The following is a 19,248-nucleotide window of genomic DNA, read 5'->3' as shown; positions in this document are numbered from 1 at the left end:
TTTATAACGTAGGGAAATGGCAGAAAAAAATAGACAAACCCCAGCGGCGTAGTTCATGTGGTTGGAAGGCCTTTTTCCAGGCCTGTCTAGGCATTACAGAGGCCTGCTTAGGACATTACACCTTCCTTTCCATTTAACATAGCGTGAGATTGGAGGGCAAGGCCTTCTTTGTAGCTTACATAAAAGGGCGTTCACCAGCCCTCTAAACAGAAGGAGTTCTACAGGGGTGTATATAAGAATTCCTACATAATTACTGAAAATAAAACCACACCTTCGCTCCTTCTTATTACAGGCATGTTGCAGGCAGTCTTATAAACACAACTCCTTCCAATTTAAGGCATTTAACATGCCTGAATTTGTAAGGTCCTTCTCGATTCCGCCGCTGGGTTGCTATGTACGCAAACACATACAGACACACATCTATTCACAGGAGGACATGGACGGAAAATAAAGGAAACATTTTTTTCTGATTCAATAACGTAATTAATTCATAGAATTATTATACCCTCCATCATAGGATGGGGGTATTTTAACTTTGTCACTCCGTTTGTAACACATCGAAATATTGCTCATATAGTATATATATTCTGGGTCATGGTGAAATTCTGAGTCGATCTAAGCATGTCCGTCCGTCCGTCCGTCCGTCCGTTGAAATCGCGCTAACTTCTGAACGAAACAAGCTATGGACTTGAAACTTGGCACCAGTAGTTGTTATTGATGTAGGTCGGACGGTATTGAAAATGGCCATATCGGTCCACTTTTACGTATAGCCCCCATATAAACGGACCCTCAGATTTGGCTTGCTGAGCCTCTAAGAGAATCATATTTCATCCGATCCGGCTGAAATTTGGTACATGGAGTTGGTACATGGTCTCTAACAACCATGCAAAAATTGGTCCACATCGGGCCATAATTATATATAGCCCCCATATAAACCGATCCCCAGATTTGGCTTGCGGAGCCTCAAAGAAAAGCAAGTTTCATCCGATGTTGCTGAAATTTGGTACATGGAGTTGGTACATGGTCTCTAACAACCATGCAAAAATTGGTCCACATCGGTCTATAATTATATATAGCCCCCATATAAACCTATCCCCAGATTTGGCTTGCGGAGCCTCTAAGAGAAGCATATTTCATTCGATCCGGCTGAAATTTGGTAAATGGAGTTGGTATATGGTCTCTAACAAACATGCAAAAATTGCTCCACATCGGTCCATAATTATATATCGCCCCCATATAAACCGATCCCTAGATTTGGCTTGCGGAGCCTCAAAGAGAAGCAAGTTTCATCCGATCCGGTTGAAATTTGGAACATGGTGTTAGTATATAGTCTCTAACAACCGTGCCAGAATTGGTCCATATCGGTCCATAACTATATATATAGCCCCCATATAAACCGTTCTCCACATTTGACCTCCGGAGCCTTTTGGAGGAGCAAAATTCATCCGATCACGCTACAGCCTTCAATAATGCAGCTATCGTCCTGAAATTTGGCACAGATTCGTGTTTTGTTTGCAGGCAGGTCAAGTTCGAAGATGGGCTATATCGGTCCAAGTTTTGATATAGTCCCCATATAAACCACCCGATTTGGGGTCTTGGGCTTTTAAAACGTAGAAGTGTTTTAGTATCATCAAAGAGTCTGCCGAAAATTGTGCCTATCGGTCCATGGTTTCGTATAAACCCCATATAGACCGATCTCCCGATATTTCTTCTTGGGCGTCTAGAAGTTATCCGATTTGCTTGAAATTGAAAATCTAGAAGTATTTTAAAATAAATAGGTGTGTCGAAAATGGGGAGTATCGGTCCAAGTTTTGATATATCTCCCATATAAACCAATCCGCCGATTTGTGGTCTTGAGCTTCTAGAAACCGTAGTTTTTATTCGATTTGCTGAAAATTGGAAATCGAGATGTATTTTAGGACCACAAATAGGTGTGCAGAAAATTGGGTGTATCGGTCCAAGTTTCGTTGTAGCCCCCATATAGACCGATCTCCCAAATTTACTTCTTGGACTTATAGAATCCGTAGTTTTTATCCAATTTGCCAGAAATTAGATATCTAGATGTATTTTAGGACCATAAAGAGGTGTGTCGATCGTATCGGTCCATGTTTTGGTATAGCCCCCTTATAGACTGATCGACCGATTTTAGATTTCGTACTTTTTACCAAATTTGTCTGAAATTGGTATTCTAGAGGTATTTGAGGAACATTAAGAGGTGTGTCGAAAATGTTGAGTATTGGTCCGATCCGGTTGAAATTTGGTACGTGGTGTTAGTATATGGTCTCTAACAACCATGCAAGAATTGGTCCATATCGGTCCATAATTATATATAGCCGCCATATAAATCGATCCCCAGATATGTCCTCCGGAGCCTCTTGGAGGAGCAAAATTCATCCGATCCGGTTGAAATTTGCAACGTGGTGTTAGTATAAGGCCGCTAATAACCATGCCAAAATTGGTCCATTTCGGTCTATAGTTATATATAGCCGATCCCCAATCACACAAAAATTGGTCCATATCGGTTCATAATCATGTTTGCCACTCGAGCCAAAAATAATCTACCAAAATTTTATTTTTATAGAAAACATTGTCAAAATGTTATTTCTATAGAAAATTTTGTCAAAATTTTATTTCTATAGAAAATTTTGTCAAAATATTATTTCTATTGAAAATTTTGTCAAAATTTTATTTCTATTGAAAATTTTTTCCAAATTTTATTTCTATAGAAAATTGTGTTAAAATTTTATTCGGTTCATAATCATGGTTGCCACTCGAGCCAAAAATAATCTACCAAAATTTTATTTCTATAGAAAATTCTGTCAAAATTTTATTTCTATAAAAGATTTTGTCAAAATTTTATTTCTATAGAAAATTTTGTCAAAATTTTATTTCTATAGAAAATTTTGTCAAAATTTTATTTCTATAGAAAATTGTGTTAAAATTTTATTCGGTTCATAATCATGGTTGACACTCGAGCCAAAAATAATCTACCAAAATTGTATTTCTATAGAAGATTCTGTCAAAATTTTATTTCTATAGAAAATTCTGTCAAAATTTTATTTCTATAAAAGATTTTGTCAACATTTTATTTCTATAGAAAATTTTGTCAAAATTTTATTTCTATAGAAAATTTTGTCAAAATTTTATTTCTATAGAAAATTTTGTCAAAATTTTATTTCTATAGAAAATGTTTTCTAAATTTTATTTCTATAGAAATTTTTTTCCAAATTTTACTTCTATAGAAAATGTTGTCAAAATTTTATTTCTATAGAAACTTTAAACTTAATTATATACTTATTTAATCTGCCTTTTTATACCCACCACCATAGAATGGTGACGGGGGTATAATAAGTTTGTCATTCCGTTTGTAACGCATCGAAATATCGATTTCCGACTATATAAAGTATATATATTCTTGATCAGGGAAAAATTCTAAGACCATATAACGATGTCCGTCTGTCCGTCTGTCTGTCTGTCTGTCTGTCTGTCTGTCTGTCTGTCTGTCTGTCTGTCTGTTGTAATCACGCTACAGTCTTCAATAATGAAGCAATCGTGCTGAAATTTTGCACACACTCGTCTTTTGTCTGCAGGCAGGTCAAGTTCGAAGATGAGCTATATCGGTCCAGGTTTTGATATAGTCCCCATATAAACCTACCTCCCGATTTGGGGTCTTGGGCTTATAGAAATCGTAGTTTTTATCCAATTTGCCTGAAATTTGAAATCTAGAGGTATTTTATGACTATAAAGAGGTGTGCCAAAAATGGTGAGTATCGGTCCATGTTTTGGTATAGCCCCCATATAGACCGATCTCCCGATTTTACTTCTTGGGCTTATAGAAACCGCAGTTTTTATTCAATTTACTTGAAATTGGAAATCTAGAGGTATTGTAGGACCACAAATACGTGTGCCAAAAATTGTGAGTATCGGTCCATGTTTTGGTATGTCCCCATATAAAACGACTTCCCGATTTTGGGTCTTGGGCTTATAGAAATCGTAGTTTTTATCCAATTTGCCTGAAATTTGAAATCTAGAGGTATTTTATGACCATAAAGAGGTGTGCCAAAAATTGTGAGTATCGGTCCATATTTTGGTATAGCCCCCATATAGACCGATCTCCCGATTGTACTTCTTGGGCTTATAGAAAACGCAGTTTTTATTCAATTTACCTGAAATTGGAAATCTAGAGGTATTGTAGGACCGCAAATACGTGTGCCAAAAATTGTGTGTATCGGTCCATGTTTTGGTATGGTCCCCATATAAAATGACCTCCCGATTTTACTTCTTGGGTTTATAGAAACCGTAGTTTTTATCCAATTTGCCTGAAACTTGAAATCTAGAGGTATTTTTTGACCATAAAGAGGTGTGCCGAAAATGGTGAGTATCGGTCCATATTTTGGTATAGACCGATTTCCCGATTTTACTTCTTGGGCTTCTAGAATCCGAAGTTTTTATCCTATTTGCCTGAAATTGGAAATCTAGAGGTATTTTCGGGTCATAAAGAGGTGTGCCGAAAAAGTGAGTATCGGTCCATATTTTAGTATAGCCCCCATAAGAACGATCTCCCGATTTAACTCCTTGGGTTTCTAGAAACCGTAGTTTTTATCTGATTTGCCTGAAATTGTAAATATTCTGGTATTTTAGGCTCACAAAAACGTGTATCGGATTAAGTTTTTATCTGTCCATTTGGTAATGCCTCCGTATAGACCGACTTCACTTCTTGAGGGTGTAGAAGGCGCACTGATCATGAAAATTGCTTGAAACTCAATGTAAAATTTCCAGATTTTACTTCTACAGATTTAAAATTTCAAATCAAGACGTTATTTTATAATTTTCTTGCACACTTACAAGAGATGTTAATGATTCCTCTAAAACTCAAACAAAAATGGTTCTTATAAATCCAGGATCCGATATAGTCCTCATAGGTGAAATCTTTAAATTTATCTTGGGGAAGTGTCCTCAAGCCCTCCTGAAATTACAAAGGAAACCCTAATATTTGGTTCATGGTGGTGGGTATTTAAGATTCGGCCCGGCCGAACTTAGTGCTGTATATACTTGTTTAGTTTAATATATACCACGTATGGATTATGTGGTATATATTACGGTGTTAGGAAGTTTTAAGATACCTTGCCATCGGCATGTGCTACCGCAACCCAAGTAATTCGATTGTGGATGACAGTCTTCAGTAGAAGTTTCTACGCAATCCATAGTGGAGGGTACATAAGCTTCGGCCTGGCCGAACTTACGGCCGTATATACTTGTTTTTTTTTATACCCACCACCATAGAATGGTGACGGGTTATAATAAGTTTGTCATTCCGTTTGTAACGCATCGAAATATCGATTTCCGACTATATAAAGTATATATATTCTTGATCAGGGAGAAATTCTAAGACGATATAAGCATGTCCGTCTGTCCGTCTGTCTGTCTATCTGTCTGTCTGGCTGTCTGTTGTAATCACGCTACAGCATTCAATAATGGAGCTATCGTCCTGAAATTTGGCACAGAATCGTCTTTTGTCTGCGCGCAGGTCAAGTTCGAAGATGGGCCATATCGGGCCATGTTTTGGTATAGCCCCCATATAAACCGACCTCCCGATTTGGGGTCTTTCGCTTATAGAAACCGTAGTTTTCATCCAATTTGCGCGAAATTGAAAATCTAGAGATATTTTGGGACCTTGAAGAGGTGTGCCAAAAATGGTGAATGTCGGTCCATGTTTTGGTATAGCCCCCATATAAACCGACCTCCCGATTTGGGGTCTTTCGCTTATAGAAACCGTAGTTTTCATCCAATTTGCGCGAAATTGAAAATATAGAGATATTTTGGGACCTTGAAGAGGTGTGCCAAAAATGGTGAGTGTCGGTCCATGTTTTGGTATAGCCCCCATATAAACCGACCTCCCGATTTTACTTCTTGGGCTTATAGAAACCGTAGTTTTTATCCAATTTGCCTGAAATTGGAAATCTAGAGGTATTTTTGGGCCATAAAGAGGTGTGTCGATCGTATCGGTCCATGTTTTGGTATAGCCCCCTTATAGACTGATCGCCCGATTTTAGATTTCGTACTTTTTACCAAATTTGTCTGAAATTGGTATTCTAGAGGTATTTGAGGAACATTAAGAGGTGTGTCGAAAATGTTGAGTATTGGTCCGATCCGGTTGAAATTTGGTACGTGGTGTTAGTATATGGTCTCTAACAACCATGCAAGAATTGGTCCATATCGGTTCATAATTATATATAGCCGCCATATAAATCGATCCCCAGATATGTCCTCCGGAGCCTCTTGGAGGAGCAAAATTCATCCGATCCGGTTGAAATTTGCAACGTGGTGTTAGTATAAGGCCGCTAATAACCATGCCAAAATTGGTCCATTTCGGTCTATAGTTATATATAGCCGATCCCCAATCACACAAAAATTGGTCCATATCGGTTCATAATCATGTTTGCCACTCGAGCCAAAAATAATCTACCAAAATTTTATTTTTATAGAAAACATTGTCAAAATGTTATTTCTATAGAAAATTTTGTCAAAATTTTATTTCTATAGAAAATTTTGTCAAAATTTTATTTCTATAGAAAATTTTGTCAAAATTTTATTTCTATTGAAAATTTTGTCAAAATTTTATTTCTATTGAAAATTTTTTCCGAATTTTATTTCTATGGAAAATTTTGTCAAAATTTTACTTCTATAGAAAATGTTGTCAAAATTTTATTTTGTCGTATTTAATCAGCCATTTTTAGTTTAATATATACCACGTATGGACTATGTGGTATATATTACGGTGTTAGGAAGTTTTAAGATACCTTGCCATCGGCTTCAGTAGAAGTTTCTACGCAATCCATGGTGGAGGGTACATAAGCTTCGGCCGGGCCGAACTTACGGCCGTATATACTTGTTAAGTTTATTTTATTTTTATTTATTTATTTTTTTTTAATAGTTACATTGAAAATAACACTCTAATAATTTTTTGAAGAATTTTCATTTAACTCCTATAAAAATTTGGAACTTGTTTTTCTTTTGTTAATCATATGCCTCATTTAACCTTGTAATACGATGGAAATTTCTAAAGTTCATTAATAATTTCCCTTAACTCATATTAACCTCAACTTTTCTAATTACGACTGCCGAAGAACCAGAAAAATCCTTTAATACGCTATTAACATTATAGTACATTTTTTTATAGGAAAATCTGCTTTGAAGTGATGCTCAGAAGTGGGTAACAACTGTTTGTAATGTTATTATCGTGTATGTTACCTACCCACCTACCTACATACACCCATGGAAAAAAGCATACCCAAACATATCGACAACTTACATACATACATATTCAAACATAAAATCTCACATGCATATGCTTTCTACTTGGTAATTATGTTCACATATGCTCAATAAATAGTAGCCTAAATAAAGTTGTTTCTTTTTGCCATGGGCTTCTGTTCTCTTACTCTCTGGAATCGTATAAAAGAAAAGAGATGTTTTAGTATTTTATAGCATTTGGGATAAATTAAAGAACACCTTTACATCATTAAATATTCAAGAGTATGTAGGAGAGTAATTTTCCTACTCACACTCCCATGTAGAGGGAATGAGTGAGGGAGTATGTGAATCTATGGGCAGAGTTGAGTAAAATTCAACTCGTCATAAATAAGATATAAAGAGGACATAAAACAACAACTCCCAAAACACACTTGTGTACATCAATTCACATTTTAGAATTCTTACAACATAAATAAGGACAGTTTACCTTTTTTTGCGAACGAAAAAAAAACAACAACAAAACAAACTACACCAACATGTATACAAAGAGAAAATAATGTGTTAATTTGAAAAACAAATGGTGTGAGTTTTAAGAGAAAAACCTGCGCCTCTCATTATATTGTGGATTTTGTTGTTAACATTGGCATTTGTTTGTATGACTTCTCTAATTCCTACTTGTTCTCCCTACATGTATGTACATGTTTATGTAGAGTAACATATTTATGTATAAAATGTAAAAGCATTGTTGTTTTTATTGTTATTTATTTACATCAACAATATTGTTTTTTATTTTAATTTACAGCTAAGTGAATTGGGACGACCCTTCACTGGTGGCTCATGGTGTGGGAAGGCCACAGGACCACAGTTATATTTCAGTGAAACATCAACAGTGACAGCTTCGGTTAAGGTAAGTGTCCAACAGCAACAACAGCATTATACAGTATGCTATATTAAATTATGTAGAAATTACATGGTCGTAATATTTGAAGAGACATAAGAACTCAAGGGAAAACAACAAAAAGGAGATATATTCCAACAAAAGAAACTATATGACTCATATACAAGGTAGCTAATAGTTGCCAATGAAGTGTTACCAATTCAATATACAGAATTTTTAAATCATATGTGTCAACATTTTATTTCTATAAAAGATTTGCTCAAAATTTTATTTCAATAGTAAATTTTATAAAAATTTTATTTATATCGAAAATTTTGCGAAACTATTATTTCTAAGAAAATTTAGCCAAGATTATATTTCTATAAAAGATTTGGTTAAAATGTTATTTCTATAGTAAATTTTATCAAAATATTATCTCTATCGAAAATTTTGCGAAACTTTTATTTCTAAGAAAATTTAGCCAAAATTATATTTCTATCTATAGAAATATAATTTTTTTTCTATACAAAAATTTTGTCAAATTTCATTTCTATCGAAAATTTTGTCAAAATTTTATTTCTATAGATAATATAATAGATAATATAATAATAAGATATAGATAGCCTCTAGTTGCTAGTGTCCGTATAAGTAAGTTTATTGTAATTTGTAATTAAACCATATGTGTCAACATTTTATTTCTATAAAAGATTTGGTCAAAATTTTATTTCTATAGTAAATTTTATCAAAATTTTATTTCTATCGAAAATTTTGCGAAACTTTTATTTCTAGGAAAATTTAGCCAAAATTATATTTCTATCTATAGAAATATAATTTTTTTTCTATAACAAAATTTTGTCAAATTTCATTTCTGTCGAAAATTTTATCAAAATATTATTTCTATAAATAATTTGGTAAAAAAAAAAACAAGTATATACGGCCGAAAGTTCGGCCAGGCCGAAGCTTATGTACCCTCCATCATGGATTACGTAGAAACTTCTTCTGAACACTGCCATCCACAATCGAATTACTTAAGTTGCGGTAACGCTTGCCGATGGCAAGGTATCTTAAAACCTCCTAACACCATCCTCAAAATTTTATGTAAGTCCATACGTGGTATATATTAAATCAAAAACGATCGATCCAATACGTATATAATTCAGTTTGACAAAGTAGACATAAAATTTTGACAAAATTTTCTACAGAAATAAAATTTTAACAAAATTTTCTATAGAAATAAAATTTTCACAAAATTTTCTATAGAAATAAAAATTTTGACAAAATTTTCTATAGAAAGAAAATTTTGACAAAAATTTCTACAGAAATAAAATTTTAACAAAATTTTCTATAGAAATAAACTTTTGACAAAATTTTCTATAGAAATAAAATCTTGGTAGATTAGTTTTGGCTCGAGTGGCAACCATGATTATGAACCGATATGGATCAATTTTTGTGTGATTGGACCAATTTTGGTATGGTTGTTAGCGACCATATACTAACACCACGTTCCTAATTTTAACCGGATCGGATGAATTTTGCTCCTCCAAGATGCTCCGGAGGTCAAATCTGGAGAACGTTTTATATGGGGGCTATATATAATTATGGACCGATATGGACCAATTGTGGCACGGTGGTTAAAGATCATATACTAACACCATGTTCCAAATTACAACCAGATTGGATGAAATTTGCTTCTCTTGGAGACTTCGCAAGCCAAATCTGGGGATCGGTTTATATGGGGTCTATATATAATTATGAACCGATGTGGACCAATTTTTGCATGGTTGTTAGAGACCGTATACCAACATCATGTACCAAATTTCAGGCGGATCGGATGAAATTTGTTTCTCTTTGAGGCACCGCAAGCCAAATCTGGGTATCGGTTTATATGGGCGCTATATATAATTATGGACCGATGTGGACCAATTTTTGCACGGTTGTTAGATACCATATACCAATACCATGTACCAAAGCCAAATATGGGGATCGGTTTATATGGGGGCTATATATAATTAAGGACCGATATGGACCAATTTTTGCATGGTTGGTAGAGACCATATACCAACATCATGTACCAAATTTCAGCCGGATCGGATGAAATTTTCTTCTCTTTGAGGCTCCGCAAGCCAAATCTGGGGATCGGTTTATATGGGGAGCTATATATACTTATTGACCGATGTGGACCAATTTTTGCATGGTTGTTAGAGACCATATACCAACACCATGTACCAAATTACAGGCGGATCGGACGAAATTTGCTTCTCTGTTAGGCTCCGCAAGCCAAATCTGGGGATCGGTTTATATGGGGGCTATATATAATTATGGACCGATGTGGACCAATTTTTGCATGGTTGTTAGAGACCATATACAAACACCACATACCAAATTTCAGCCGGATCGGATGAAATATGCTTCTGTTAGAGGCTCCACAAGCCAAATCTGAGGGTCCCTTTATATGGGGGCTATACGTAAAAGTGGACCGATATGGCCCATTTTCAATACCATCCGACCTACATCGATAACAACTACTTGTGCCAAGTTTCAAGTCGATAGCTTGTTTCGTTCGGAAGTTAGCGTGATTTCAACAGACGGACGGACGGACCGACATGCTTAGATCGACTCAGAATTTCACCACGACCCAGAATATATATACTTTATGGGGTCTTAGAGCAATATTTCGATGTGTTACAAACGGAATGACAAAGTTAATATACCCCCATCCTATGATGGAGGGTATAAAAATTCCTAGAATTTAGGCCGATAGCCTCTAGTTGCTAGTGCCTGTATAAATAGGTTTATTGTAATTTGTAATTATGATAAATTAAATAACAAGTATATACGGCCGTAAGTTCGGCCAGGCCGAAGCTTATGTACCCTCCACCATGGATTGCATAGAAACTTCTACTGAAGACTGTTATCCACAATCGAATTACTTGGGTTGCGGTAACTTTTGCCGATGACAAGGTATCTTTAAATTTCCTAATACCGTAATATATACCACGTAGTCCATACGTGGTATATATTTAACTTAAAATGGCCGATTAAATGCGTATATAATTAAGTTTGACAAAATTTTCTATAGAAATAAAATTTTGACAACATTTTCTATAGAAGTAAAATTTGGACAACATTTTCTATAGAAATACGATTTTAACAAAATTTTCTATAGAAATAAAATTTTTACAAAATTTTCAAAAGATTTAAAATTTTGACAACATTCTCTATAGAATTAAAATTTTTACAACATTTTCTACAGAAATAAAATTTTGCCAAAATTTTCTATAGAAATAAAATTTAACAAAATTTTCTATAGGAAGAGAATGAATTTCAAAAAAGACACGGAAGAATGCGCGAGAATGTATCGACACATCAGAAACAAGCATCGACACAAAAGAAGCTTAGTGTACGGTGACTTGCAGAACGAACAGCATCACACGAACTCACGTTAGTTATTTTTAGTATATTATATCTAAAATAATATTGTAATTTGTGAACATTAAAAGTAATTTAATTTTTGTATTTTATGTAGATACAAAACCTCAGAAGATGGTTAGTGGCACTAACCGAAATATTGGAAATAAATATTAAAACAAATCAATAATCGATTGTTTTTATGACCTCAACCCGAACAAAATTAATAATCAGAATAAGGAATAAAATTTCGACAAAATTTTCTATAGAAATAAAATTTTGCTAGATTATTTTTGCTCGAGTGGCAAGCATGATTATGACCCGATATGGACCAATTTTTGTGTGATTGGGGATCGGCTATATATAACTATAGACCGATATGGACCAATTTTGGCATGGTTATTAGCGGCCATGTATTAACACCACGTTGCAAATTTCAACCGGATCGGATGAATTTTGCTCGACCAAGTTCAAATTTGGGGATCGGTTTATATAGGGACTATATATAATTATGGACTGATATGGACCAATTTTTGAATGGTTCTTAGAGACCATATACTAATACCATGTACCAAATTTCAGCCGGATCGGATGAAAATTGCTTCTCTTAGAGGATCCGGAAACCAAATCTGGGAATCGGTTTATATGGGGGCTATATATAATCATGGACCGATATGGACCAATTTTTCCATGGTTGTTAGAGACCATATACTAACACCACGTACCAAATTTCAACCGGATCGGATGAATTTTGCTCCTCTAAGAGGCTCCGGAGTTCAAATCTGGGGATCGTTTTATATGGGGGCTATATATAATTATGGACTGATATGGACCAATTTTTGAATGGTTCTGAGAGACTATATACTAATACCATGTACCAAATTTCAGCCGGATCGGATGAAATTTGCTTCTCTTAGAGGCTCCGCAACCCAAATCTGGGGATCGGTTTATATGTGCGCTATATATAATTATGGACCGATGTGGACCAATTTTCGCACGGTTGCTAGAGACCATATACCAATACCATGTACCAAATTTCAGCCGGATCGGATGCAATTTGCTTCTCTTTGAGGCTTCGCAACCCAAATCTGGAGATTGGTTTATATGGGGGCTATATATAATTATGGACCGATGTGGACCAATTTTTGCATGATTGTTAGAGACCATATACCAACACCATGTACCAAATTTCAGCCGGATCGGATGAAATATGCTTCTCTTAGAGGCTCCACAAGCCAGATCTGGGGATCGGTTTATATGGGAGCTATATATAATTAAGGACCGATATGGACCAATTTTTGCATGGTTGTTAGAGACCATATACCAACACCATGTACCAAATTTCAGCCGGATCGAATGAAATATGCTTCTCTTAGAGGCTCCACAAGCCAAATCTGAGGGTCCCTTTATATGGGGGCTATACGTAAAAGTGGACCGATATGGCCCATTTTCAATACCATCCGACCTACATCGATAACAACTACTTGTGCCAAGTTTCAAGTCGATAGCTTGTTTCGTTCGGAAGTTAGCGTGATTTCAACAGACGGACGGACGGACGGACGGACGGACGGACGGACGGACGGACGGACGGACATGCTTAGATCGACTCAGAATTTCACCACGACCCAGAATATATATACTTTATGGGGTCTTAGAGCAATATTTCGATGTGTTACAAACGGAATGACAAAGTTAATATACCCCCATCCTATGATGGAGGGTATAAATAAATAATCAAAAATATTTTTTTTTAGAAAAATTTTGTCAAAATTTTTTCCTATAGAAAATTTTGTCAAATTTTTTGTCTATAGTAAATTTTTTTCAAAATCTTATTCCTATTGAAGATTTTATCAAAATTTTATTGCTATCGAAAATTTGGCCAAAATTGTATTTCTATAGAAAATTTTGTCAAAATTTTATTTCGGAGAAAATTTGGTTAAAATTTTATTTTCATAGAAAATTCAAATGTCAAAATTTTAGTTCTATAGAAAATTTTTTCAAAATTTTTTTTCTTGTACAAAATTTGCTCAAAACCTTTTTTTTATAGAAAATTTGCCAAAAATTTTATATCTAGAGAAAATTTTGTAAAAACTGTTTTCCTATAGAATATTTGGTCATATTTATACGCTGCGCCACACTGTGGAACAGGGTATTATAAATTAGTGCGTATGTTTGCAACACCCAGAAGGAGACGAGATAGACATATGTTGTCTTTGCCAATATTGCTCAGGGCCGGTCCCTGAGTCGATCTAACCATGTCCGTCTGTCCGTTTGTCTGTCTGTGAACACATTTTTGTGATCAAAGGCTAGGTCGCAATTTAAGTCCAATCAACTTCAAATTTGGCACATGCTTGTGTTTTGGGTCAGAATAGAACCCTATTGATTTTGAAAGAAATCGGTTCAGTTTTGGATATAGCTCCCATATATATCTTTCGCCCGATATATACTAATATGGTCCCAGAAGCCAGAATTTCAGCCTGATTTGATTTAAATTTTGCACACGGAGTGCAATCGATATTGTCGTAAAGTGCGCCGAATTTGGTTGAAATCGGTTCAGATTTAGATATAGCTCCCATATACATCTTTCGCCCGATATGGTTTTATATATGCCCAGAAGTCAGATTTTTAACCTGATTTGCTTGAAATTTTGCATAAGGAGTGTAATTGCTACTATAATCAAGTGTGCAAAATTTGATTGAAATCGATTCAGATTTAGATATATCTCCCATATATAGCTTTCGCGTGATTTACACTCATATTATCACAGAGCCAAATTTTTTACTCCGAATTTGCACAGAGAGTAGAATTCGCAATGTAACTATACGTGCTAAATTTGGTTGAAATCAGTTCAGATTTAGATATAGCTCCAATATATATGTTTCTCCGATTTCGGCAAAATTGGCCAAAATACCCACATTTTCCTTGTAAAAACGTCACTGTCAAGTCGAAAAGTTGACAGTGACATATCTATCGTCCGATAAAGCATAAATACACTTGGTTCAGATTTAAACGTTTCCCATATTGTTTTACTAACATTGTGTTCCACCCCAGGGCATTAAGCGACTTACATTTTAAGTTAATAGATTTTCAAAGAGGTCTTAAATATATTGTTCACTAAGAAGCCTTAAATATGTTGTCGGTTCAGATTTAAATGTATGTATATGGGAACGTAAACCTTTATATATAGAACCCACCAAATTGGAAGGATTTCAGATGGTGTCGAAAATGTAGATTCACAAAGTGTTGCAGGGTATAATATTGTCGGCCCTGCCCGACTTTAGACTTTCCTTACATGTTTATCTATAGACAATTTGATCAACCTTTTTTTTTTTTTTGAACAGTTTTGTCAAAACTTTATTTCTATAGAAAATTTTGTCAAAACTTTATTTCTATAGAAAATTTTGTCAAAATTTTATTTCTATAGAAAAATTTGTCAAAATTTTAAAACACGTGGTCAAATTTATATTTTTATCAAAAGTTTTTTCCAATAGAAGTTTTTTCTCCAATATTTTTTCCTATAAAATACTTTGTCAAAATTATATTTTCACAGAAAATTTGGCCAAAATTTTATTTCTATAGAAAATTTTGTCAAAATTTTATTTCTATAGAAAATTTTGCCAAAATTTTATTTCTATAGAAAAATTTGTCAAAATTTTATTTCTATAGAAAATTTTGCCAAATTTTATTTCTATAGAAAATTTGTTCAAAATTGTATTTCTATAGAAAATTTTGTCAAGACTTTATTGCTATAGAAAATATTTTCAAAATTTAATTTTTATAGAAAATTTTGTCAAAATATTATTTATATAGGTAGTTTGGTCACAAAATTTTTTCTACAGACAATTTAGTCAAAACTTTATTTCTGTAGAAAATTAGGTTAACATTTTAGTTCTACAGAAAATTTTGTCAGAATTCTATTTTTATAGACAATTTTGTCAAAATTGTATTTATATAGAAAATTTTATTTCTAAGAATTGTGGCCAAAATTTTATTTCTATGGAATAGTTGGTCAAAATTTTATTTCTATAGAAGATTTTTTCCAAATTTTCTTTCTATAGAAAATTTTGTGAAAATTTTTTTTTCTACAGATGCCAAATTGTTCTTAGTATGCATGGCATCAAAAATGTCGAGCTTTACTATAGATCTGCCATTTCCCAATCACTGCAAATAAAAGACAACTCACGTATTTGTCTTTGAAATTTAAATTATTGGTACTTACCTTAATGGTAATGGTTTGATTAAAGTTTGGTTAATTATCATGAAATAATCTCTTCAATTGTGAAATATATGCAATTGCCAGCACTTGTATGTGTCAGCATTTTCACTTTTATGTTATCCTTGAGCTCTGACAATAAAGACACAAACACATTAATTTAGCTAATGGTTGACTAACACGAGATCATAAATGAAGTGATTATCTAGCCACTTAATTGATTGCGAAATTGTAGTTTTACATGCAAAATACTCATAGCAGTAAATGTCTTAATATTAAATATGAAAAGACTTTGGACAATATTTCAATCGATTAGATACGAATTAGATGTGCCAACAAAAGGGAAGAAAATTGAAGCGAAGTTATTTTTGTAAAATACTAAAATTGACAAATTTCGACCATATAAAAAATGACTTTAACGAAATTTATTTTGAACGGAAAGTATAGTACGGGGTCGCTGATATGTATTGCAACCAACTTCATAATAATATTATTTCTATACCAACCACCGGCAGCACCACCGCCAACCAAGATTGGCTTAAAAAGAAGAAGGATCCTTCTTTTATTTCTTTATTTCTAACGCGTAATGGCTAGCAAAGTCTTCGGATCAAAACCACCATTAGTGGTTGAGATTGTTTGGTAGATTGGTAAAATTCATTATGTTTTGGTAGATTTTCCAAAATATTCCTCTACAACTAAGAGGTACTTCAAAAATGTTCTATAGAACTAAAATTTTGACAAAATTTTCTATAGAAATAAAATTTTGACAAAATTTTCTATAGAAATACAATTTTGACAAAATTTTCAAGGGAATTAAAATTTTGTCAAAATTTTCTATAGAAATAAAATATTGACATAATTTTCTTTGGAAATAAAATTTTGGCAAAATTTCCATAAAAATAAAATTTTTTATAGAAATAAAATTTTGGCAAAATTTTCCAAATTTTCCCTGGAAATAATATTTTGACAAAATTTTCTATAGAACTAAAATTTTTACAAAATTTTCTATAGAAATAAAATTTTGACAAAAATTTCTATAGAAATTAAAATTTGTCAAAATTTTCTACAGAAATAAAATTTTGTCAAAATAGAAAAATCTATAGAAATAAAATTTTGACATACTCTTCTTTGGAAATAAAATTTTGGAAAAATTTCCATAAAAATAAAATTTTTTATAGAAATAAAATTTTGGCAAAATGTTCTCTGGAAATAATATTTTGACAACATTTTCTATAGAAACAGATGCTTAAAAAAGACGCAAAATTATTACACCGTAAACGTCATCTCAAGGGCCATAAGAATTCATCTTCAAAGGGGTTTTCCCTTTGAGGGGTATTATTTTGTTAGTATCCAAATAAAATTTTGACAAAATTTTATTTCTATAGAAATGAAATTTTGACATAATCTTCTTTGGAAATAAAATGTTGACATACTCTTCTTTGGAAACAAAATTTTTGGCAAAATTTCCATAAAAATAAAAATTTTTTATAGAAATAAAATTTTGACAAAATTTTCTATAGAAATAAAATTTGACAAAATTTTCTATAGAAATAAAATTTTGTCAAAATTTTCTATAGAAATAAAATTTTGACAAAATTTTCTATAGAAATAAAATTTTGTCAAAATTTTCTATAGAAACAAAATAATGACATAATCTTCTTTGGAAATAAAATTTTGGCAAAATTTCCATAAAAATTAAATTTATTATAGAAATAAAATTTTGGCTAAATTTTCTCTGGAAATAATATTTTGACAAAATTTTCTATAGAAATATATGCTTAAAAAAAGACACAAAATTATTACACCATAAACGTCATCTCAAGGGCCATAAGAATTTATTTTCAAAGGGGTATTCGCTTTGAGGGGTATTATTTTTTTAGTATCCAAATAAAATTTTGACAAGCTTTTCTATAGAAATAAAATTTTGTCATAATTTTCAATAGAAATAAAATTTTGACATACTCTTCTTTGAAAATAAAATTTTGGCAAAATTTCCATAAAAATAAAATTTTTTATAGAAATAAAATTTTGGCAAAATTTTCTCTGGAAAGAATATTTTGGCAATATTTTCTTTGGAAATAATATTTTGACAAAATTTTCTATAAAAATAAAAAATTGACAAAATTTTCTATAGAAATAAAATTTTGTCAAAATTTTCTATAGAAATAAAATTTTGACAAAATTTTCTATAGAAATAAAATTTTGTCAAAATTTTCTATAGAAACAAAATAATGACATAATCTTCTTTGGAAATAAAATTTTGGCAAAATTTCCATAAAAATTAAATTTATTATAGAAATAAAATTTTGGCAAAATTTTCTCTGGAAATAATATTTTGGCAAAATTTTCTGTAGAAACAAAATGTTGGCAAAATTGTCTTAGAAATAAAATTTGGCAAAATTTTCTCTAAAATTAAAATTTTAACAACATTTTCTATAGAAATGAAATTTGGCAAAATTTCCATAGAAATTGTATTTTGCCAAAATTTTCTATAGAAATAAAATCCTGGCAAATTTTCCATAGAAATAAAATTTTGGAAAAAAATTCTGTAGAAATAAAATTGTAATAAAATTTTCTATAGAAATAAAATGTTGGTAAAAGTTTCCATAGAAATAAAATTTTGGTAAAAATTTCTGTAGAAATAAAATTGTAACAAAATTTTCTATAGAAATATAATTTTGGTAAAAATTTCCGTAGTAATAATATTTTGTACAATATTCTCCATAGAAATAAAATTTTGGCATAATTTTCTATAGAATAATAGTTTGACAACATTTTCTCTAGAAATAAAATGTTGGAAAAAGTATCCATAGAAATAAAATTTTGGTAAAAATTTCTGTGGAAATAAAATTGTAACAAAATTTTCTATAGAAATAAAATATTGAAAAATTGTCTATAGAAATAAAATATTGAAAAAATGTTATATAGAAATAATATTTTGACAAAATTTTCTATAACAATAAAATTTTGAAAAACTTTTCCATCAAAATAAAATTTTAGCAAAATTTTCTATACAAATAAAATGTTGGTAAAAATTTCTGTAGAAATAAGATTTTGGCAAAATTTTCCGTAGAAATAAAATTTTGGCATAATTTTCTATAGAAATAAAATTTTGGCATACTTTTCTATAGAAATAATATTTTGACAACATATTCTATAGAAATAAAATGTTGGTAAAAGTTTCCATAGAAAATAAAATTTTGGAAAAAAATTTCGGTAGAAATAAAATTGTAATAAAATTTTCTATAGAAATAAAATGTTGGTAAAAGTTTCCATAGAAATAAAATTTTGGTAAAAAATTCTCTAGAAATAAAATTGTAACAAAATTTTCTATAGAAATAAAATTTTGGTAAAAATTTCCGTAGAAATAAGATTTTGTGCAATATTCTCCATAGAAATAAAATTTTGGCATAATTTTCTATAGAAATAATATTTTGACAACATTTTCTATAGAAATAAAATGTTGGAAAAAGTTTTCATAGAAATAAAATTTTGG

The 19,248-nt window shown here is 31.9% G+C and overlaps 2 protein-coding genes across 2 annotated transcripts in view; both read left to right on the top strand.

The window, feature by feature from the left end:
- LOC142235345 (uncharacterized) overlaps positions 1-19,248 on the top strand; it is a 617,569-nt gene that overhangs the window by 303,443 nt on the left and 294,878 nt on the right. Inside the window, 1 exon segment of the mRNA XM_075306601.1 lies at positions 8,057-8,161. Within this exon segment, the coding sequence (XP_075162716.1) occupies positions 8,057-8,161 (105 nt within the window).
- The window catches only part of LOC142233260 (uncharacterized), an 8,075-nt gene continuing 5,165 nt past the window's right edge, over positions 16,339-19,248 (top strand). Inside the window, exon 1 of the mRNA XM_075304109.1 lies at positions 16,339-16,391. Coding sequence (XP_075160224.1) covers positions 16,339-16,391 — 53 coding nt within the window. The remainder of the gene's footprint in view (positions 16,392-19,248) is intronic.

This window comes from Haematobia irritans, chromosome 4, assembly GCF_050003625.1.
Source record: "Haematobia irritans isolate KBUSLIRL chromosome 4, ASM5000362v1, whole genome shotgun sequence".
Lineage (NCBI taxonomy): Eukaryota > Metazoa > Arthropoda > Insecta > Diptera > Muscidae > Haematobia > Haematobia irritans.
This window is presented reverse-complemented; position numbering and strand designations above follow the sequence as displayed.